This window comes from Myotis lucifugus, unplaced genomic scaffold (genome assembly GCF_000147115.1).
Source record: "Myotis lucifugus unplaced genomic scaffold, Myoluc2.0 scaffold_37, whole genome shotgun sequence".
NCBI lineage: Eukaryota > Metazoa > Chordata > Mammalia > Chiroptera > Vespertilionidae > Myotis > Myotis lucifugus.
Window position 1 is genome coordinate 5,730,413 of NW_005871085.1, and position 24,304 is coordinate 5,754,716.

At 36.5% G+C, this 24,304-nt stretch overlaps 1 protein-coding gene across 2 annotated transcripts in view; it reads right to left on the bottom strand.

Annotated features, from left to right (window-relative positions):
• The window catches only part of FAF1 (Fas associated factor 1), a 324,982-nt gene that overhangs the window by 144,495 nt on the left and 156,183 nt on the right, over nucleotides 1-24,304 (bottom strand). For both annotated transcript variants that reach the window (XM_023752761.1, XM_023752762.1), the window contains one exon: nucleotides 11,877-11,963. In XM_023752761.1, the coding sequence (XP_023608529.1) occupies nucleotides 11,877-11,963 (87 nt within the window). The remainder of the gene's footprint in view (nucleotides 1-11,876; nucleotides 11,964-24,304) is intronic.

Genomic DNA, 24,304 nt, shown 5'->3' on the forward strand with positions numbered 1-24,304 from the left:
ATTGCAGTTGATCAATGATTCTCTCACATAATTGATATGTCTCTCTCTCTCTCTCTCTCTCTCTCTCTCTCTCTCTCTCTTCTTTCCTCTCTGAAATAAATAAAAATATATATTTAAAAAATTACAAATTACATAAATTACAAAGTATGTAATTTAATTCTGAATTGGTCAGGGGTAATATTCTTCATTTCAAACCTTTAAAATTTACAGAGCCCTAGCTGGTTTGGTTCAGTAGCTAGAGCGTCAGCCTTTGGACTGAAGGGTCCTGGGTTCGATTCCAGTCGAGGACATGTACTTCCACTGCAGGCTCAATCCCTGGCTCTGGTTGGGGCACATGCAGGAGGCAACCAATAGATGAGTCTCTCTCACATCAATGTTTCTCTTTCAGTCTCTCCCTCTCTCTTCCACTCTTTCTAAATAAAAACTCAATGGAAAAATATCCTCTGGTAAGGATTAACAAATAAATAAATAAAATTTACTGAGACTTTAGTTATGGTTCAGGTCTCTCTTGAACATACCATGCACACTTGAATAGAACTTGTATTCTGCTCAAGTATCTATAAAGCATCTGGTCAAATTGGTTAAGAGTTTTGCTCAAATCTTCTCTATCCTTAGCTGCCATTTTCCTGTAAATTGCTGACAGTAATGTGAAATCTCAAACTCTAATTGTGAGCTTGTCTATTCTTTTGATCCTACTAGTTTTTACTTCACATATTTAGAAACTGTTATTAGGTGCATACACGTCTAAGATTATGATGTCACCCTGACTGATGGTTCAGTGGTTAGAGCATCAGTTCGCACACGGAAGGATCACTGGTTTGAATCTCAGTCAAGGGCACATACCTGGGTTGCACGTTCATTTCCTGGTCCAGAAAGGGTAAGTGGGGGAGGCAACCAATTGATGTGTCTCTCTCACATCAATGTTTCTCTCTCTTCCCTTCACTCTCTCTTCCCCTCTTTCTCTCCCCCTCCTGCCCTCCCCCCTTCTACTCTAAAATTCAATTAACCTCTCCAAAAATTAATCCTTGAGTGAGGATTAACAACAACAAAAAAGATTGTTATATTTTCTTGACAAGTTTTCTTTTAATCATGATGAAATGATGCTCTTCAGTCCTATTAGACTATCTTCAATGCATATTATACCACTTCATGCATAACATAGCACTTGGAGTGCGGGAAACGAGTTAAGTCGGCTCACGTGAATTGCGCGTACTCCGTGGGAGCCGTCTTTAACTCGGTTCATATAGATTTGCGGTGGAGTGCGGGAAACGTGTAAACTCGGGCCGATTGTAACTGCGTATTACCAAATATTTGTTTGTAATCCACCCTTTTGGTGGATGGAACAAAACCAAAAGACAGAGCCATCTTATATTTTGGCGGGAAATTCACCCGCACTCCAAGTGATAGTAAACCTGGAACAGTTCGATTTCACTGTGATTTTTGTCACTGTTATGTATATTACTTCTACATATGTTCAAAGTTTCACATTTTTTTAAAAATTTAAGGTTATCTTTTAGCCTTGGCCGGTGTGGTGCAGTTGACTGTCCCAGGCACTGAAAGGTTGCTGGTTCAATTCCTGGTCTGGGCATACACCCAGGTTTTGGGCTCGAGCCTGGAAGGGGGCATGCAGGAGGCAGCTGATGGGTTTCTCTGTCATATCCATGTTTCTCTCTCTTTCCCTCTAAAAATAGAAAGAAAAAAAGAAAGAAGGAAGGAAGGAAGGAAGGAAGGAAGGAAGGAAGGAAGGAAGGAAAGTTATCTTTAAAAAAATTAAAAACAGAAGGAAAAGTCTTTCATATTTAACCAGTTTTACCCTTGTTTTACTATTACTAACTCTCTACATTCTTCTGTATAGACCCATTTATTTTGCTATCATTTTCCTTTTGCATAAAGAACTTCCCTTAATACATCTTGTGGTGCAGGTTTGCTGGCACCAAATTCTCTGTTTTTGTTTGTATGAAAAAGCTTTTATTTTGGCTTCAGTTTCAAAGGATTATTTTTACCTGATATAGAATTCTAAGTTGTCACTTTTTAACCTTTCAGTTCTTTATGTTATTTCACCGTTTTTTGGCTTACATTGTTCCTGACAAGAAATCTAAAGTCTGTTTTTCCTTTGTAATGTGTATTTTTCTATTGCCTGATTTGAAATTGTTCTCTTAGTCACTTGCTTTTAGCAATTTGATTATGAACTTCTTAGTGAAAAATTCTTTGTATTTACCTTCCATGGGATTCATTATGCTTTTTGAATCTATAAGTTTTATAGTTTTCATCACATATGAAAAATTTTCAAAAGTTACTTCCTCAAAATTGTTTTAGTTTTGATCTCCTCCTCCAACACCCTAGCTTTTCTCTTTCTTTAAGATTCCAATTGCATGTATGTTAGACTGCTTGAATTTTGCCCCACACGTCATTTATTCTTGATTTTTTTCCCTCTGTTTCTATTGCTACATCTTCAGGTTCACTGGTCTTTTCTTCTTTTTTTTTTTTTTATTCCCTTCTCCTTTGTGGGAAGGATTCTAGGCAGATACATTATACCTGTTTCTTTAAATATATATAAAATTTTTAAAATTTATTTCAGAGAGGAAGGAAGAAGGAGAGAGAGAGATAGAAACATCAATGATGAGAGAGAATCACTGATCAGCAGCCTCCTGAATGCCCACGCTAGGGATCGACCTGCAACCAGGACATGTGCCCTGATCGGGAATCAAACTGCAACCTCCTGGCTCATAGGTCAATGTTCAACCACTGACCCATACTGGCCAGGCACTGGTCTTTTCTTTGGCAGTTTCTAACGGTTAAGCCCATCCAGAAAACATTTTATTTCAGATATTACATTGTTATATTTAGAATAAAAAGTTATTCTCTTTTATATATTTATTCTTTCCTCATTAAATTCATATTTTCTGTGGGAAGCCGCCTATTGTCTTCTCTAGCAGAGAGGTGTGGACAAGGAGCCCGGAATGCTGGTGACCCTTGAGCCCTGGCAAAGGTCAGGGCTATGCACCCACTGTTCAGTCGAGACATTGGTAGCTGAAGCTACGTCCCCACCAGATAGTCATGTAAATCCTTACTGACAAGACAGTCTGTCTGTTACTGGAACTTGCCTGCCTAAGGGCTACAGGTGTATTCCAAACTGAATAAAAGGATGGCAAGGCCTGAGCCAAAGCAGAGTCCATCCTCTTGGGATGGGGCTCTCACCTGGCCCCCCAATTTCCAAATTATTATTTCTTGTCTCTGTCATTTGCATGCGGCCTCTCTTCCAGAGCCTGAACCCTGAACCACGCAGGATGTGGGTCATTAACAATTTTCCTTTAAATTCTTGAGCATATTCATAAAATTTATAATAGCTAAAATTTCTATCTGCTAATTTCATTATCTAAGTAACTTCTATGTCTGTTGTGTTTGGTTTTTTTTAACTTATATTTCTTCTGATTATGGGTTAGATTTTCATACTTCTTCATATGCATAGTAACTTTTGATTGGATGCTGAACTCTGTTTTTAAAGGTAGTTACCTGTTAATGAGCTTGTTCCTTTTGAAAACTGTTGTTATGTTTAGAAATGTCTCTACTATGGCTGGTGTAAACTCAAACTATTCCCAGTTCTGTGTGAGCTCTAAGAATTGTGTGCCTTACAGCTCCCAGTTAATTGTTCTTTTATTCGTCAGTTTTTTTACCCAGTCCTTAGAACTTCATCTTATGCATGCACAGACTGGTATTCAACTAAAGACTGGGGCAAACCTATGTAGTTTTCTGGAGCTTTTTCTCTGCTAGTACTCTACCTTGCAAAGTCTAGTTGCCTTGACCTCCATGAACTCCACTCTCAGTCTCTTCAAACTCAATAAAATCACCAGGTTCCGTTTCAGTTTCCTTTCCTTGCTCTGGGAGCCAGAAATTGCCCCCAGACAGAATGTAAGACTACCACAGGGCTCATTTGTTTTCTTCTTCAGAATCCTATACTACCTATTGTCTAATATCTGAAAACAATTGTTTCACATATTTTATTTGGTTTTCTGGTTGTTTATAGAGGGAATAAAATTCCAATTGCAGTCACCCCATCATGGACAGAAGCAGCAGTCTACAGGCTTATGATTTTAATAAACCAAAATCAAGATTTATAGCATCAGATTTTAGTGCTTATATATTTCCTCCTGGAAGCTGTCTCACTTCCATTTATTCTTCCTCATACTGACTGAGTCAATATGTCCCTTGAATGCTTCATCCACCCTCCTGAATTTTTCACTTTCTCTGTTAAGGACATAGTCCATTTCACAAGTTTTCATTCTTTTTAAATTCAAACTTTCTTTTACTGCTTTCAATGCTGTTCTTTCCGTCTGTTTAGACTTTGCCTGTGTTATTTGTAAAAGACTCTATATGTTGACAAGGGCAGTGAACCCTCTGAAGCTACTGAGTCTCAGCACCATCAGAAGCAACATTATCCATGACCTTGCCAAATAAAGAGAAAGCCAGTAAAAATGTCCGAAGATTACCTGAATCTGTCTGACCTAGGACAGGCTAGCATAGTAATTTAAATATCATAAGATGACCCTAAAGCTACTCAAAGAATGCTTCTGATTCTGCATGTGTATGCAATATAAAGAAGGGGCTTACTCAAGGGAAAAAGGAGTTAATGTTTGTTGAATGCCTACTAAATGCCAGACATTACACCAGAGGTTGGCAAACTTTTTCTGTAAAGGACCAAATAGCAGCTATTTGAGGCTTTGTGGTTCATGTGGTTTTGTGACAACTAAATATACCTGCTGTTTGTTATAGTATAAAAGCAGCTGTATACAATAAACAAACAAATGGATGTGATTATATTCCAATAAAACATTATTTACAAAAACAGATGATGCGTGGGATTTAGGCTGACAATCATAATTGCCAACTCCTGAATTATATGTACTTTTCATTAATATAATGTAAATAGAAATTGCGAATATTCAATAATTTTGTCTTTAATAAATGGCAATTTCATATGGTTCAACCTATTATGTAATCAATTTAATCTTCACAATAGCATTTCAAGGGTGTTAACATCATCCTCATTTTGCAGATGAGGAAACTGAAATTCATACATTAACTTATCTAAATAATAGCAATATTGGGATTCAACAAATTTGAATTGGTCTGCTCACTTAACTCTCTCTCTCTCTCTCTCTCTCTCTCTCTCTCTCTCTCACACACACACACACACACACACACGCATGCGCACGCACACGCACAAACACACAATGGTACAAACCAGCTAAGTGTAGCTTCTTCCTCCTACTGTTATTATATTTGCCATTACAGAATTTTGGTAATTTAATTATTATTAGAAAAAAATAAACCTAATTCTCAAACAGATAATCAAGTTTCTGATCATACAAATTCATTAAGTTATTTATTCTTATAGATGTCAATTTAGTAAAGCTCTGAACAATTCAAATGAGTGAATGAATAAAACACTACGTTTTATCTTGCATAGCATACAAAGATGAGGAAAATAGTTCTTGCTCCCAATTTTTAGAATTTACAAAAGGGAAAAACACAAGTATAGTATCCCCCCTCACCCCACCCCACCCATTCACAGTTTTGCTATCTGCGGTTTCAGTTACCCATGGTCAACCACGGTTCAAAAATATTAAATGGAAAATTCCAGAAGTAAACAATTCATAAGTTTTAAATTGCATGCTGTTCTGAGTAGCATGATGAAATCCTGCACTGTCCCGCTCTGTCCCACTGGGGATATGAATCATCCCTTTGTCCAGAGTAGCCACACTATACATGTTGCCCACCTGTTAGTCACTTAGCTGTCTCAGTTATCAGATTGACAGTGTGGTCCCAAAGCACAAGAGTAGTGATGTTGGCAATTCAAATATGCCAAAGAGAAGCCATAAAGTGCTTCCTTTGAGTGAAAGGTATCCTATATAATAAAAGCCTAATATGCTAAGTGTCCAGTCATCTGTTCAACCAATCAAAGCATAATATGCTAATGATACGTTAAGGCCGCTCAACCATTAGCTATGACATGCACTGACCACCAGGGGGGTAGACGCTCCAACTGGTAGGTTAGCTTGCTGCTGGGGTCCAGCTGATTGGGACTGAGCGAGATGGGCCAGACACACCCTAGAGCTCTTCTGCTGTCCCTCCCCAGTTGGCCAACCTCCCATGTCCCTCCCCGGCCCCAATCATGCACTGGTGGGGTCCCTCGGCCTGGCCTGTGCCCTCTCGCAATCCAGGACCCCTCAGGAGATGTCGGAGAGCCAGTTTCAGCCCGATCCCACAGGCCAGGCTGAGGGACCCCACTGGTACACGAATTTGTGCACCGATTATATAGGGGAAAAAGTAGTATATGCAAGGTTTGGTACCATCTGAAGATTTAGGCATCCACTGGGGGGTCTTAGAACATATCTGTACACAAATTAAGATGTAATTAGATATCCCTTTCTCTGGGAAGCCATTTTTTTTTTTTTTACCATTCCCATCTGTTGACAAAATCAGAATGAAGGAAGGTAAAAGCAAAATAAGAATTAAAATATAAATATAATTAAAATATAAACTAATTTTTAACTAAGTTGAAGAAGGCAGCTTGGTATGAGGAATATAGATAAAACTTTTTAAAGAAAGGAGATTAATTGCTATAGGTATTCTAGGTGGAAAAAATTGTATGGTTAAATGACATAGAGTGGGAGAGAGCACCAAGTATATTTGAAAAACGAAAAAATATGTATTTAGCTAAGGTTGAGATATACAGAATCACATTCAATCAATTATTCAAGAAATATTTATTGAGCATTCAGGTTAGGCTTGTATGAGAAAATAAACCTGGAAGAGACATTTCAGACCAATGAATGAAGAATTTTAAATGCCAGCATGAAAATCTGTACATAATCAATCAGCAAGTACTAGGCTGCCATTGAAGATAAGCAAGCAAGGCTGACTGTGATTTATTCTGCACTTCAGAAGTATTTACCTCGCAGTAACAGATGAAATGATTATAGTGGAGGATTATGAGTTTACTTAATAGGTAACTACAGCATGGTAAGTATGTTGTAATTGTGAGAGTCTGTATCTGGACAGCAGTTCCTATAAAGTGGAGGACAGGGGTCCAGGATCAGGTAACGTCCATAATTTGACACCTGCCAAACACAATGTATTGGGGAGAAGTTACAGAAGAAAATGACCCCCATCAGAAGGATCAAATCTGATGACAATATCTCATTCACAAATTCTTTTTTATTAAAAAAAAAAAAGGAAGGTGGGTATGTGTGGTTTTAGTTTTGTTTTATAAAAAAGCTACTGTGTAATGATTCTGTTTAGAAATGATCTCTCTTTTAAAAAAAATATATTTTATTGATTTTTTACAGATAGGAAGGGAGAGAGAGAGTTAGAAACATCGATGAGAGAGAAACATCGATCAGCTGCCTCCTGCACACCTCCTTCTGGGGATGTGCCCATAACCAAGGTACATGCCCTTGACTGGAATCGAACCTGGGACCTTTCAGTCCGCAGGCCGACGCTCTATCCACTGAGCCAAACTGGTTAGGGCGAAATGACCTCTTTTTTAAGAAACAGAATTTCCGGAGGATGAGGCCCAGAAATCAGGATTTTAAAAAGATTCCCAGGTGATTCTAATGTGCAGCCAAGGTTGAGAACCACTGCATTAGAGTATTATAACTATAGGCAAAGAAAATATTTTAACTCTGAGGGCAGATGGCGCAACAATGTTTTAAATAATTGTTGACTTCAATGAATAGTGCAGAAAATGTCAAAAGACTATAGCCTATCAGGTTGAGAAGTGACTCAAGATGTTACAGGAACCTAATTATAAGAAATTTTTTTCTTTGTCTTATTTGCTTAGTAAAAGGTTAATGAGAAGTACACTGAAGAAAACATCTCCTGTGTTTTGACCAAGTATTTCTCATAAAAACATAAATTTAAAAAGTATTTTAATCTAGTTCTTTATTAACATCTTTAAAAAATAGCTTTGTATTTTTACATGCTATAAAGCTTACTCATTTTTAACGTGTTCAATGATTTTTTTAGTAAATTTACAATTGTGCTACCATTGCCATAATCTAATTTTAGAACATTTCTATCATCCCAAATCCATTAACTTCTTGATCTAAGATATTTTCATAAATTTAAGAAAGCCACTGGTACCTAAAGTTAATATACTTCATTCTTAGCCACACAAATCTCTGCAACTGAGCAGGAAAAGTGCAAACTAACCTCACTTTTAATGACCTTTATAACCAATCCTCTACTCTGGCACTGGGAAGAAAATGTTCAGGTGCTTTCTCTGAAAGTTAAACCATTCCAAGTATTAAGTTATGGCACAATGTCTTGGAAAGAAATTAATTATATTTTTGTTGGTAACACATTTCAGGCTGTTTACACAGCTGACATTTCTCAGCTGTACCCAATTCATGCCCCAAGCTGTGAGGATGATCTTGTTTTGTAGCAGATGCCTCCACTTCAGTGATTTAAATAAGTATAAAACACCATAGCCTGCAACAATACAGATTACAAGCACCAGCTTTATGAGTTTTAATAGTCCTAATGAAAGAAAGGTTTCATGACATTTCTTTGGCTAGGATCTCCTTAAGAGACTACAGTTGTAAACCATTTTTTGTCAAAACCCGAGCACTGGAGCTAGTGGATCTGCTATGGCACCAGTTAAAGCAATCTGGCCCTAAACATCTTTGTTGTAGCAAATCATGCAGCTCAAGGCAACATCCTGCCAATATGGCAACATTTGCTCTTGGGAGGCGAGGGCAGGCATCATTTCACAGGTTCTGGGAGAAGGTGCAAATAGGAATAATGAGGCAAAAAGAATCAAGCCTCTTAATGGAGATTCCCTCTTGTGTTTGCTGTGACTTAGATACAGCACTAGGTAACATTATAGTCTTAGATATGGTGAATTTTAGCTGCTTTCCTATTTTCCTGTAGTAATGAAATTGCAATAGAACTCTTGGGGAAATCATTAAAACGTGAGCATCATAAAATACAGTGTCAACTCAATTCAATGATTAAACACCTAAAATGTATAAGGCACTATGCCAACAGAAGAATCCTATATAATAAAAGCATAACATGCAAATTGACCAAACGGTGGAATGACCAGTGGGTAGTGGGTGGGGCCTGTGAGTAGGCAGCCAGGCCACCAAGGTGCGTACCAGCAGGCAGAGGGAGGGGAAGGTGACCAGCAGCGGTGGAGGGGCGATTGGGGTGGCCAGCACCGTCCCCTGATTGGCCCGTCTGGTCGCCTCCTGCAGAGGGAGGCCAGACAGCGGTGGCGGAGGCAGAAGCAGCGGGCGGGGTGATGGGGGCAGCACCGTCCCCTGATCGCCCGTCTGGGTGCCTCCCATGGGGAGCAGGCCTAAGCCGTCAGTAGGACATCCCCTGAGGACTCCCAGATTGTGAGAGGGCGCAGGCCAGGCTAAGGGACCTCCACCCCGCAGTGCACAAGTTTTCGTGCACTGGGCCTCTAGTTTATAACATTTCACTAAATTTGTCTATCACTGTTGGAACTTGCATCTGATAAGCCTGTTTCAATCTGATTTCTAAAACTGTGGGATCAAAGAGCAGTTTTGGCTTTTCTAACTCTATGTAGTCTGACATTTCCAAACTTTATTACCTCATGTTCTTGCTCTTAAACCAGACAATTTCATTTGTTTGTTTGTTTGCTTATTCATTCATTCATTCATTTAGAGGGAGAGAGAGAGAGAGAGAGAGAGAGAGAGAGAGACATTGATTGCCCACCTGGGATTGAACCAGCAACCTGGGTATGTGCCCTGATCAGGAATCAAACCCACCACCTTTTGCTATATGGGATGATGCTCCAACGAACTGATCCACACTGGCCAGAGCCAGACAATTATTTTTGCTGTAAACTTTTTATTATAGAAATTTTCAAATACATAGAAAAAGTTTAGAGAATAATATAATAAACTCAATATACACATCACTCAGCTTTAACAATGATCAACAGACAGCTAACCTGAATTTGTTTATATATCCCACATCATTCCCAACCCCTATAGGTTATTTTGAAGCAAATCTCAGATAGTATTTCATCTACTTAAACCAGTCAATTCTTGCCTGTGATCCTTTTCTACATTATGTTAATATGAACTATAACACTGACTTTCATTTATTGAGTGTCTACTCTGAGTCAGGTACTTACACATATTATCACTAACCCTCATTAATAGTGCTGCAAAGTAGGTTACTGAAGCTCAGTGAATTTAAGTGGCATACTTAGATCTTTTTTTTTTTTTTTAAATATATTTTATTGATTTTTTACAGAGAGGAAGGGAGAGAGATAGAGAGTTAGAAACATCGATGAGAGAGAAACATCGATCAGCTGCCTCTTGCACATCTCTCTTATTTTGGTAAAATTAAATCCCAGGTACATGCCCTTGACCGGAATTTCTCATTCTTACGGGAAAAAGATGCAGGCCGACGCTCTATCCACTGAGCCAAACCGGTTTCGGCAGCATACTTAGATCTTAATTATTTTCTTCTATTAATGTTATTTCTTGTAGTAGTTACTAGACAAAACTAAGAACATCTCTGGTTTACTTATGTCTTGTTGGGTAAGAAGAAGGTTATTACTTATGAAAATACTCTCTTATTTTGGTAAAATTAAATGTAACACATTTCCTATCAAATTTCTCATTCTTACGGGAAAAAGAAAAACAAAGTAAAACCATCAACCACATCGCTGCCTTTAGCCATGGACAACCAGCCAATAATTCTGAGATACTATAATTGCAATGTTAAAATCCGTGTTTAGAAATAAATGTAAATACCTACACATAAACATTTTTTTTTCCTGGAAAGATACACTTTTTAAAAAGTTTTGCTATTTTCCAATTTTAAAGTTTTATGATACACAAAGCATTTTCCAAAGGTACAGTGTTTAGACTGTGGAAAAATTATTCAAGTAGCATCTACATAAGCATTTGTTTTAAAAATGTTTCTGACTTCCACAAAGAATTCACACATATTAAAATGTATAATGGCAGTGCTGAGAGAGGAGGAGTAATTATTATCCAAACAGAAACACAATATTTACTAGAAAATACAAAAACTAATTTTTTGGCTTTATTTATTTTAAAAATCAGATTTAAGTTCAGAATTCTTGAAACATTCTCATTTTGCACTTTAAAAAAAAGGTGGAGGGTGGTATCTGATTAAAACAATCAAGATTATGAATAAAAGTGGTCAAAATGTAATTTTAGTTGGCCTCCTAAGATGATAAAACTTACTCTCTTGAAAAAAGAATAATCACTTAGAAATAGGGCAGAGATAGAAAAGGTTTCAAAATTAAAATAGGAAAATCATTATAAGTAGATATAATAACAGATAAAAATGACAGACTAAATCTTTTCTTCCAGTTTTTATATTAGTGGAAATTATGGCTATATTTAAGAATGGAGTGTTATTAATATTAACTCTAAAACTTAGCTATTTTTTAAAGTACCAGTCTACTACAGAAAATGTAGTTTAAAAATTAAATATGTAACTGTTCAAATGACTTTAAGATATCTGTAATTTAAGGGAAATAATTTTGTGCTTGGGACATTTCATCAGTAATAGCTGAATGTATTCTTTTGATCAAGGAAAAATTTAAGTCAAATCAAGCAGCATTAGTTCCTGATAGTGATATTGTAATATTATCAACAGAAAGCTGGTATACTTCACTTATGATATCTGCTCTGCAAGTGAACTCAAATTATTACAACTCTTATTTTCACATTATTTGATTTATAAATTTTTTTCAGTGGGATATTCAAAGTTTGATTCTGCTTATTATCACAGTCAATTAGACTGAAAGTGGCAAAAGAGAAACGAGGATATAAAACTGGTAAGTCAACGTCACTTACTGAATCATCTGTGGCAGACGTTGGCCAACCCTCCCATAACTGATGGCGTACGGGGATACTCGTAAGGTCATACACATTTCTTTTTACCTGCAAAAAAAAGAGACATTGCAATTAAAAATAGGGTTTCCATATGACTTATGATAATTGCCAATTTATGTGATAACATTGTATTTCCTCTGTTTTCTTCTAGATTCGAAACAAGCATTTGAAACTAGGATAACACAAGTCAGAAAAAGTTTGTAAAAAATATCTAAACCAAATTTAAAAACAGATTCTCAATAAAGGTTAAAAGAAAATTGCAAAGAACAGGCTGATGGTTGCCAGAGAAGGAGGGTTGGGAGAATGGGTGAAAAAGGTGAAGGGATTAAGAAATACAACTTGGCAGTTACAAAATAGTCATGGGGATGTAAACTACTGCATAGGGAATATAGTCAATTTTATATATATATATATGGCTCATTTGCTAAGTGTCCTTCGTCTGGGTAGTGATGTCATGTAGCAATGCCCAGCTTCCTCTCCCTAGCAATGACTAGCCTCATTGCAGTTTCTTCAGCCCAGGAACACGACTTGCTTGTAGCCAGCTGGAAACGCTTTACACTGTAACCAAATGTCTGTGAAGCATTTTCCCGTGCCTCATCTCATTTGATCCTCACAGAAGTCCTGGAGTAGGTAGATAGGAGACTCAGTGGAATCCTATTTTCTTTTCATTAGCCGGAAAATGAAGATTTAGAAAGCTCAGAAACTTGACCCGACTGAAAAGAAGTAAAAAATGGTGGACCTTGAAAATGACTTCAGGTTTTCTCACTGTGCAGAATATAGTCAAACACTGCTGCGGTTAAATATTTCACCCTTTGTTCTCCCTGTGTGATCTACAATAATAATCTGCTTTGTGTTGATATTTACTGCTGGGTTGCTGACAATTACCTGAAAGAGAAGTTGGAGTGCTTCACTGGGCTGGAAAAAGTTTGCTAAATGAGAAAGCAGGTCTAATTAAGCAAGTATGTTCTATATATATAAAAGGCTAAGTTGACTCGCGCATGCGCGATACATATAAAGCTCTCACTGGTGCCAATCGCATGTGTGTTTCGATCTGTCATTGTCATTTGTGAATTTGGTTGACACTTCTTTTATAGAGAAATGGCGAATAGCAATATTATAATATTTCTTGTAATTAATTTCCTTTCAATGTGCATAAATTCATGCACTGGGCCACTAGTATTCTAATAACTATCTATGGTGTCAGATGAATACTAGACTTATTGGGGTGATCACTTTGTAAAGAAAATGACTAACCACTATGCTGCAGACCTGAAACTAGTCCTATATAATAAAAGCCTAATATGCTAAGTGTCCGGTCAACCAGTCAGCCATTCAACCAATCAAAGGGTAATATGCTAATGATATGCTAAGGCTGTTCAACCACTCACTATGACGTGCAATGACCACCAGGGAGCAGAGAGTCGACCATTCGACCAGTCACTATAATGTGCACTGACCACCAGGGGGTAGATGCTTCGACCAGTAGGTTAGCTTACTGCTGAGATCTGGCATATCGGGACTGAGCAAGACAGGCCGGACACACCTTAGAGCCCTCCCACAGTCCCTCCCCGGCAGGCAAACTTCCCACATCCCTCCCGGCCCTGATAGTGCACTGGTGGGGTCCCTGGGCCTGGCCTGCGCCCTCTCACAATCCGGGACCCTCGAGGGATGCTGGAGAGCCGCTTTCGGCAGGATCCCGCAAAGCCAAGCCGAGAGACCCCACTGGTGCACGAATTCGTGCACTGGGCTTCTAGTACAAAATAATATTGAATGTAAACTGTAACTTAAAAATGAAAAAAGAAAACCACCCCCTGCTGCCGATTGTTTTTATATATTCCTGGATAGTTTCAAGTTTCTTTTCAGTTAAGAAACTTCAGCTACATAGTACACCTAGGACAAACTATAATTATAAATTTTAATAAACTATATAATTTTTAAATGGTTCAAGATGTAAAATAATTCAAACAAAAGATATGGTTCAAGTTTCTATGTGGGAGAGAGAATGGTGTTTTTTGTTTGTTTTTTTTGAAGGGGAGGAGCAGGTAGGAGGAAAAACCTGAAGTTTTATTTATTATTTGATGTAAGCTTCAAAGATGTAAAAACTAATAAAACAGCACAGATTATTACATTGAAATCATCCAAATTAAAAACTATTTCAATAGAATATTTATTAACTAAATGGTATCTACGAATACACTATTTAGGCCTTTCCTGAAAAGACAATACGGTAATGATACTTTATATTTTTAATATTGTTAAAGATGAAAAACAATTTTCAACATGCAATATTATACCTTTCATTTTAGAAGAGGTAATTTATCAGAATAAAGTGTTGGAAGATTAAACTCTATGTTATCCACTAATTAAGAAGTATCATATTTTTTTCAGTTTTAAACAGGTTATGAAAATTCTATTTTGTTACATATTTACAAATAAGATAAATTATCAAATTATTAAGAATAGAGATTACCTTAACTCTTCAGGTTAGTTATGAGATTAAACTACTATAACAAATGATGCTAGTATTGAATATTGCACATAATACAGGGTGGGGCAAAAGAAGGTTCCAACTGCAAACCTCCTTTTGCCCTACTCTGTATCTCGTACAATAAGACTTCACTATAGAAAACAAGCAGTATTCATTCATGTTTTTAAATGTCCAATTACAGCATTTTGTCTCACATTTCTGTTTGTTATACATAAACACATCTAAGTTACCTTTCCAGTGAAATAGAGATATATATTCACTGGGAAAGGAAAAAACAAAAACACAATGTGGAACTCAATCTACTTTTTATCTCTAATGTACACCTGTGGAAAAAGACTTAGTAAATGAGAACTGAGGAGCTTGGAGGAATGGCTTGATCCCTACTCAATTCAAACAAACAGCTTTTCTTCAAAGGTTCTTAGCAATGGCCAGTCTGCCATGCAGTATTTTGTTTATGGCCAGTCACATTAAGTTTGGAAATTTTCATTAGTCATTATCAACACAACAATTTAGCCAAATTCAACCTCTGACCACTTCCACTAGCTAAGACTATTTTTGTCACGCTTAAACAATAGTGTTTTTAAGGAGAAGGGTGGTCCACAAACCTAAAGTATTATATTAATAAAAGAGAGGGAAAGAAGAGAGGCGTATGAGATGGGTCTAGGGCTCAAGGCCCAAGAAAACCCTTTCTTAGAGTTATTTTTCAATTATGCTGTCTAGATACACCAAGCTTCATCAACTATTTTGGAAAAAAAAAAAGCAGGACAAATATTTGTATTTGTTGGAAAGGTTGCAGCAAGGCTACCCTGTATTGGATAGTATACACAAATACTATGAGTTGAGTATACAAACAAATAACTCTATAAGGGGATTCTTTAAATTCCACCTTAATTCCAAAACACAACAATATGGTATTATGAAATAAACAGTATTTTTCTTCTTTCATTAACTCATTTGTAACTGCACTGAATTGAATAGCATTCCTTTGCTATTGTAAGCTCGAAAAGCATGTTCTGGCTATAGTGTTATGTTGGTATAAAGCACAACGCCAGACTGATGTGCTGAACAAAAGTGATCAAAGTTAGAGTAATGTTAGCCATTGCACAAGTATTTGGCTTCATTGTTCTCTCCAGAATGACATTTGTTAAGCAACTTGTCATAGAATAAACTGGCTAATGCAGACAGAATTTGGCTGAGAGGGTACAAAGTAAAGCATATTAGGCTAATGTCTGTCCCAGTGGAAAAGATAAATTCATGGAGATTCTGAGATTATGCCAAAAGAATTTTGTGTTAAACAACAACCACTAAATAACAACTTAAATACAAATTAGTCTTTCAAAAATAATTCCATGTTTATCAATGCTGTAACCATAGGATGATTTTAACATATTGAAGAAATAGATGTGATAAGGTAACAAAAGTACAAAGTGGGCAAAGGTTTTACTAATAAAGATATAATCTTTATTGATGGTTTTCTGTAATTAAAATTTTAACTCACAATTCTGCAGGGAAGGAAAAAATCCAAAAAGTATACAAAACAAAAGTAAAAATGATGCTTTTTAAAAATATTAGTATCCTAGAAAACCTGAGAGACAAATTACAGCTATATATAAAAATGATGCAAAGTAATTTAAGGTCGTCATGAATCAAATGAAGGACAGAATTCTCTCACAGAGAGAAAGAAGAATAAAGGACCAGAGGAGGGAGAGAGAGAAGGAGGGGGAAGGAAAGAGAGAGATCGAAAGATCATTGACTGATTTGAGAGATTCGAGAGCACTTGAGAGAGGCAGAAAATACACACAGACTGGGTGTTGTAGCTGGCATGCCCAGCTTCCATTATTATTCTACTTCTGATGGAATTTCATCTTTAGAGATTTGTGTTAAATTCCAGTTAAGTACAAGGGGCACTTCACAGGGTAACATTTCCTAAGGGCCTTTTTGTCTTACACAGTTTCTTTGATCAGCACTGACTCAAGATAATGCTGAACCTTCATAATCTTTTCAGTTTTTGTTGTGTATTAAGCTCTAAATCTAAGATTTCAGCATGCTAAACTATGCAAATGTTTCAATTAGTTCTGAAGAAATTTAACAAATGCTTTGATTACCAGCTGAACATCAAATTTATGTTATAAACTATACTGTATTTGGATCAAGTGTTCTAGATCAACAATAGATTTTTCCAGTTTGTTTTCTACATTTGTTAAAAAGAGAATTTCATTTTTTACCTATTGCTTCAGATAAGACAGTTGTGACTAAGGAAAAATTTAAATCAGATTAACTTGAAAGTATTAATATGGGACTGATTTACTATTTGCTTTTCATTGTTAATAAAAATCTATATAAACACTATAATTACAGTAAGAAATTAAGCAATGATCTCATGTCAAACTTCATATTTCCTCATGGAAATGTCATTGATGAACACAGCACTGGAAAAAGATCATTGTATTATGACCTGCTCAATATAAAATCATATGAAATATTCTTCTCCCATAAAGTTTTGAGTTCCATAAATTTTCAAACAATTTTTATTTTTTAAATGTTATCAGAATTTCTTAGAAAGAAGTCTTAGGATGTTACTCTACTAACCTAAGTTTTGAGGCTCAGAATTAGCATCTTATGAGCTGTTTGTACCAGTAGCTATTGAAAAAGAAAAATGTAAGACTTGTAGGTAACACTGTCAGCTATAACAAAATCATTGCTTGTGAGCTAAATGTTGGTCAAACATTTATCCAAATGAAAACAATTTCTGACAATAGAAAGAAAAGTCACAAAGTCTGAGGTAGTGACGCATAATGAGAGGCAAAGAAAAAGATGTCTCATTGTCCAGTTGTCACGGTGGGCGAGTTGGCAGAGCCTCGCTGAGATTTACTTTACTCAAAGTTAAAAGAGAATAAAACAAGGTCACTGCTGGCTTCCACAGCTCTAAACGCCTATGATTTAATGAAAAGACTGGAGTTAATCCTAGGTACAGGAAAAGAAGAGCTAAATATATCTATGACAAGCAAATAATGAGGAAAAGTTTAAACCATTAAGGCTGGAAAATAAAAGAAAAATAGTAAAACGTTCATTACAACACATCAAAAAGGAATATTACAAATAACTTGATATAATAAGCACTTAAGATGAATTTTTTTCTTGGACAAAAAAAATCTTAGTTTTCACTTTTTGTACTAAAAAGTCTAGATTTTTAAAAAGTCTAACTAATATTTTCCTCTTATGAGATCTTATTTGAAACTAAAGCCTGTCACACTAGCTTCCCAAATAATTATTCCATCAACCAAATATTACCAGTAAACTATGGTTTGAAAGAACACTACTAGCTCAGTGATGAGGTTGTAAAGTTCTATTAATTTATTTCAATATCTTTACATTTTTGAAATCTGGTCCTGATCCTTCACATATCAAACATTTTAATATAGCAAAAAATAGAACATATTTAATTGCCATGGGCTTAAAACAGCTATCATTTAGTTAGCACCCTAGTTTCTAGATTTTCTGAATTAAGAATACTATGGCAGCCGTAACCGATTTGGCTCAGTGGATAGAGCATTGGCCTGCGGACTGAAGGGTCCCAGGTTCGATTCCGGTTAAGGGCATGTACCTTGGCTGCGGGCACATCCCCAGTGGGGGGTGTGCAGGAGGCAGCTGATCGATGTTTCTGACTCTCTATCCCTCTCCCTTCCTCTCTGTAAAAAATTCTTACCAATCTTAGAAGAAAAAGACTTTTGGTCATATTAGAATCTGAACTTACCCAAATTTTAAATATATCAAACTTTAGACTCCAAATACTTCACACCATCAAATGATGGTCTGGGCAAGAATTTGCTAAATAATAAGTGCACTAAACAAATGAGAGAGAGAGAGAGAGAATGAGAGAGAGAGAGAGAGAGAGAGAGAGAGAGAGAGAGAGAGAGAGAGAGAGAATGAATATGAGAATTTAAATCAAAATAAGGCATACAGACTAGGCTTAGTTCCAGTTTCCTAGCAATCACTGGTGCTCTGAAAGGCTTATAGTTAAGAAACCAATAACTTCTGATCCAGATTGGGTTTTGAACACATATTTCATATCAAAGTCCTTTTCTTTTTCTTCTTCTTCTTTAACAAGTTGTATGCTCATTGCAGTTACACATAAGATGCAAATTAAAACCTCCTAAAAATCCTTCCAGAACAAAAACACTTGAAACCGGATGGCGCAAAGGGAGTGAGAAGGTGGCATCAGTAATCAAATGTTAATTAGCAAGCTTATTTCCCCCTTCCCTCAGGGCTGGCCAGTGCTGGAGAATTCAAATCAGAAATCAATGCTCTAAGTGTTTAACTATTACTTCTTCTCATTAACCATTTAAAAGACTCAGCAATTCTCTCCTCATAAAAACAGTAACTTGAGACATTTCTTTTTCTCAAATACCATTTTTCCAGAAAGCAGTAAAGATATTGTTTGAAAAAAACTATAAAATTGAAGTTGCTTTCATTCAGGCTTTGAGCTTAATGTATTCTACTCTTTTAAAACATCCCTGGCTCTAACCGAATTCTTCATTCCAACAACTGTAAGTTTTGCTTTGTATACTATACTTAAAAAAATTATTATATCTCTTACCTGTCTGTAAAGAAACTTGACAATTAGCATCATAAGATATTACTCAAAATTATGAAAATAAAGCCAATCAAATATGGAAACTAGTTGAAAATAGATTTTAGTCATCCTGAAAAACTACCAAGAATAAGATTTCTTTCATTAGAAATATTCATAATTTCCTCTCCTAAAAGTCTGGTGTGTGTGAAAATGATATAAAAATTGCCTCTCCTAAAAGTCTGCTGTGGGTGAAAATGATATAAAAATTGCAAAGTTAGATAATGTTAAAGTGAACTAACGATCATAAATGTATTAAAATCAGCTATCTTTAGTTAAAGAGTAAGCCTGGATTGAAAAAAAAAAGAATTCCTAAAGTGCTAAGAAAATGTTTATAGATGAGTAAGACTGAGTATATTTCACAAATAAAAAAGATACTAAATTTTAGGGGGTAAAAAAGAAAAATTGTGAAGTTGCAGAAGTTGAAATGATAAAAAAAAAAAAAGGTGCAACAATTATTTTTATACAACAGTGGTTCTCAAAATGTAGTGCCTGGACAAGCAATACTAGTATTGCCTAAAAACCACTAGATATGAACATTGGGAGGGACCCACTCCAGACCTGGTGTTATTAGAAACTCAGGGAGCCAGCAATCTGTTTTAACAAGCCCTTGAGGTAATTCTCAACAAGCCAACGTTTAAGAAGCACTGTTTTAAGATGTATGAATTATAGGCTCTCCCAGGATGGTTACTGATTCTAAAGTTCTTTGAACTCTGACCTAACATGGCAAGTCTTTGAGAATAAATATGACTAATAATGTTTTGTTATAAACTTTCTAGAAATGCTATAATTTGTTGGATGACATAGGGATCACTTTCAGTCTAGGAAATTAATGAGAGAAGGTACTACCTCTTTACTGTATGTTACATATCACTGAAAAAAATTGATAATCCTATATAATAAAGAGCTAATATGCAAATGTTCATCACACCCTCACAGCGTCACACTGTAATGGCTCAGACACTCAACACTAGGGAGAGAGGAATGGGGACCAGTCAGGCTGCGGCCCAGGAGAGGAACAAGCCGCCTGCCCCGCGGTCCTGAGTGCCTGCAGCTACGGCCCAGGCAAAACCATCCGCCCATGGTCCCCTGAGGCTGCGGCCGGCCCGGGCGAAGCTGGCCTGGGTCCTGAGTGCCTACCGCTGGCCAGAGGGAGGGAATCCTGGGTCCCAGGTGTGGGGCGAGGCAGAGGCGGTTGGGGTGATCAGGCCAGCAGGGGAGCAGTTAGGGGCGATCAGGCAGGCAGTCAGGCACGCGAGCGGTTAGGAGCCAGAGGTCCCAGATTGCGAGAGGCAGTCGGACATCCCCCCAAGGGGTCCTGGGTTGGAGAGGGGTGCAGGCCAGGCTGAGGGATCTCCCCTCCCCCCCATGCATGAATTTTGTGCACCGGGCCTCTAGTTGATAAATAATCATCTTCATCATTAAAACTCTGTGTTAATCTTTAGTTTTTCTTCCTTAAGCTTAAGTGTGATTACTCTCTGGCTGTAATATATATTTGGACATTGCAGTAAAACTGCAGTCACAATAAATGACCTATTGGGCACACTAAATAAACTTGGACAACACCTGTACTCATTGCTGAATTGAAGGAATGTTCTGAACACCAGAGAAACTAAAGGGTGTCCCAAAATTCACGCAAGAACTAATTTTGATAGAAAACACAGGATTATAATTAAAAATTGTAAATTTTTTATTGATTCATAAAGTATACAGTATAGGGTTATGTATGGAATAGCATATCAGGTAAATGGCTTCCACAGCTTTGCTGGCACATACGCACTCTTTTTCATTGCCTGAGCAGCCGCATTTTCGAAGAAGAATGGTCTGATGATGTCTCCAGCCCCAAATCCACACCAAACAGTGACACGTTGTGGATGCATTTGTTTCTCAACAATCACTCATGGATTTTGTCGATTAACCAAGCCATCAAGATGAAAATGAGCCTCATCGAAATTCAGCCATGAGCCTCATCGAAATTCAGCCACATTTATGCAAAACAGTCATGGAAAATTTCAACAAGAGTGTGTATGTGCCAGCAAAGCTGTGGAGGCCATTTACCCGATATGCTATTCCATACATAACCCTATATGGTATACTTTATGAATCAATAAAACATTTACAATTTTTAATTATAAACCTGTGTTTTCTACCAAAATTACTTCTTGCGTGAATTTTGGGACACCCTTTATGTTTGACTTTTTTTTTCCTCTCTCTCAGAGACTAGCTGACACAAGACCCAAAGGAAAAACAGTTAAGAGGTTTAACTTCATTATCAGTTAGTCAAGATTTTGTCCTAGAGGGAAATATTTCCTCTCTATACTTTTTATAAACATGAGAGGCAAAGTTTTTCCAACTACTTAATGTTTTTTATTACCTGCAATGAATAAAACATATATTACCCAATAAGTGCTCTTAAATTTTCCCATTTTAAAATCATGTAAGTTCACCAATTTATAATCCCTTGCACAAAGAAAAACACCAAGTAAGTCAAAGGTCAACCCTAGAAATAACTACAATAATAAGAACATTTTTAGGAGTGTTAATTTAACCAAAAATCATTTTATAAAGTTCAATTTTATATACTACTTCAAAGATTGGTCACATAAACCAAGAAATGTTTTTATTTTGAAGTCTGAATTTTAGTAGCCAAACAATTTGATACAATCTCAGAAGCAGTGTGCAAGTTAATCTTAAAGACATAATCATACATGTAAACCAAATATTTAGTTACAAGGATATTCATTGCACATGCAAAGTTGGCACAATCTTAATATCCAATAATATGATAGCTAAATAAATGAAATACCATGCAGCCATTAAAATGATGTAGAACCAGGGTCAGTCAAATACAGCCCAGAGACCAAATCCAGTATGCTGTCTGCTTCTGTAAATAAAGTTGTGTTCCATTTGTTTATATACTGTCTGTGACTGCTTTTGCACTATCATGATGATATAGTTGAGTAGATGCAGTAGAAACTGTATGGTTTGCAAAGCCTAAAATGTATATTATCTAGCCTTTACAGAAAAAGTTTGCTAACTCTCTGATGTAGAAGAATATTTAATAACATTTAAAGTTGTTAATAATTAAAGAAAACCAGGTTACAAAATTATGTACCTTTCTGCTTACTAAGTTACATCTATATTATTATGTATATACATATATGTATGTATACTATATGTATGTACATATGTATACTATATGTATGCACAGAAAAGGATACACAACAAATGTTAAAATTTGTTCCCCCTCTATCATGGAATTCTGACTCATTTTTATTTTCAGTATGTCTATCTTTTCTGTTTCTATTATTTCTGTAATAAGATAAATATTTAAACTTTAGTTTTGTCCTGGCCAGATGGCTCAGTTATTTGGAGTGTTGTCCTGTATACAGAAAGATTGTGGGTTCAATTCCATCAAGGCACATACCTAAATTGTGGGATTGATCCCTGGTTGGGGCACATAAAGGCGGCAACCAACAGATGTTTCTCTCTCACTTCAATGTTTCTCTCTCTCTCTCAAATCAATAAATATACCCTCTGGTGAAGATAAAAAAACAACTAGGTTTTATGTTAACGTATCATCCTCACGATACCTTTCACATATATTATCATCTTCATTTTACAACTAAGGAAACTGAGGCTCAGAGACAAATAATTTGCCTTAGGTTACTCATGTTTGTAAATGGTGAGATTAGATTTAATTTAGTTCTGCGAGTCTAGATTCTTCCATGACTATGACATATCTTCTCTTACACTGGATTTCCTCTTCTATAAAGAGATGCAATAATTATCTTTAAAATTCTTTTCTGCCTAACCCTTTTATAATTGCAAGGTGTAAGAATTTTCTATGAGACCATTTGTACTTACTCTGAATAGTGGACATTAACTGGTAACATGTAAGAGTGACCAACTATGAGCAAAACCTCTGCCATGAGATCAAGTGAGTCTTTTCACACCTATTGTGTTACAACCCGCAATGAAGAACAGTTACAGGCTGTCGATTTTGTACTTTTAAGTGCTACAAAGGAAGGACAACGGTCAGATCAAACAGCAACTTGTTATTGTTTCAACAATTGAATGCTGCCTTCACAGTAAGAGGGCAGTTCCTGGTGTCACACACAGCAGGAAAAGAAATAGCAAGATTAAAAAATAATTCAAGGAAAATACATCATGGTAAAAGGAAAACAATTAGAACAGTAAACAAATTTTATGATATGAGGGTTAGCAAAAGTTCTCCCTCCTATTAATTTTTGCCCAATGCCTTCTGTGTCTCTACTCCTTACTGATGTAAGAGTTTTATATGGAATAATACAAAAACATTGGCACTATGAACCTGCTTCTGCTACCTTGCCAATATACAGTAAATCAATTAAGCCCTATCTTGTTATTCTAGTTTTCCTTCTCTCAACAGTTGTGCACTCTTGCTAACCCTTGCTCTATGCTTTTCATTTGGATAAAGGAAACTCTGAATCAAATATTTGTATTATTTGCAACCTCTGTAAGTTCTAAAATAAAATTGCATCTATAAGAAAGATGTGAGATAATGCCTTATTCTGCCAATTTTTTAAATAGAATTGCATTTTCTTTTAAGGTTTACATATACACATATACACATGTGCATGCACAAATTAAACTACTTGCCCAAATGTCATTCAGTTAATTAATATCTAAGTCAGGATAATAATTCCGCAGGCCGACGCTCCATCCACTGAGCCAAACCGGTTTCGGCGTGTCTTTTTTTCTTAAAGACTATAACAAAGTTCAAATTTTTTAAAATGCTGACAATCTTACTGTTTTGAGCAAAGACCCATATTTATATTTTGATGTAGACTGTATCCTTTCCCACTCTGGTAGCACCACATTGATGCTTAGACATGATGTTTATGTCTGCTGTGCTGCTTTCTGTTACCTATCCAGTCCTTTGCCTTTTTGAGATGTGAAAAAAAAAAAAAAGGTGGTGGGAACCATTAGCAATGGAACTCCAGTCTATAATGAGGTCTCATAATTTTATCTTTGCTTGTTAACAAAAAATGCAAAAAAGAAAGACAACAAAGGGACTTAGTGTTGGGGTCTGCCATGAATACTAAAGTGGCGGGGGATGGGGGCTCCTCAAGGGAAAATAAACCATTCAAGTTACTCACATCAAGAAGAAAGTTTGGGAACAACTAGGCCAGTGTTTGCATTTGGGGCCCTGGAGTCAGGAGAGTTGCATTTCCCTTCACGCTACTTAACCAAGGCAGCAGTGACAACCTACTTAATATCTACTTTAGG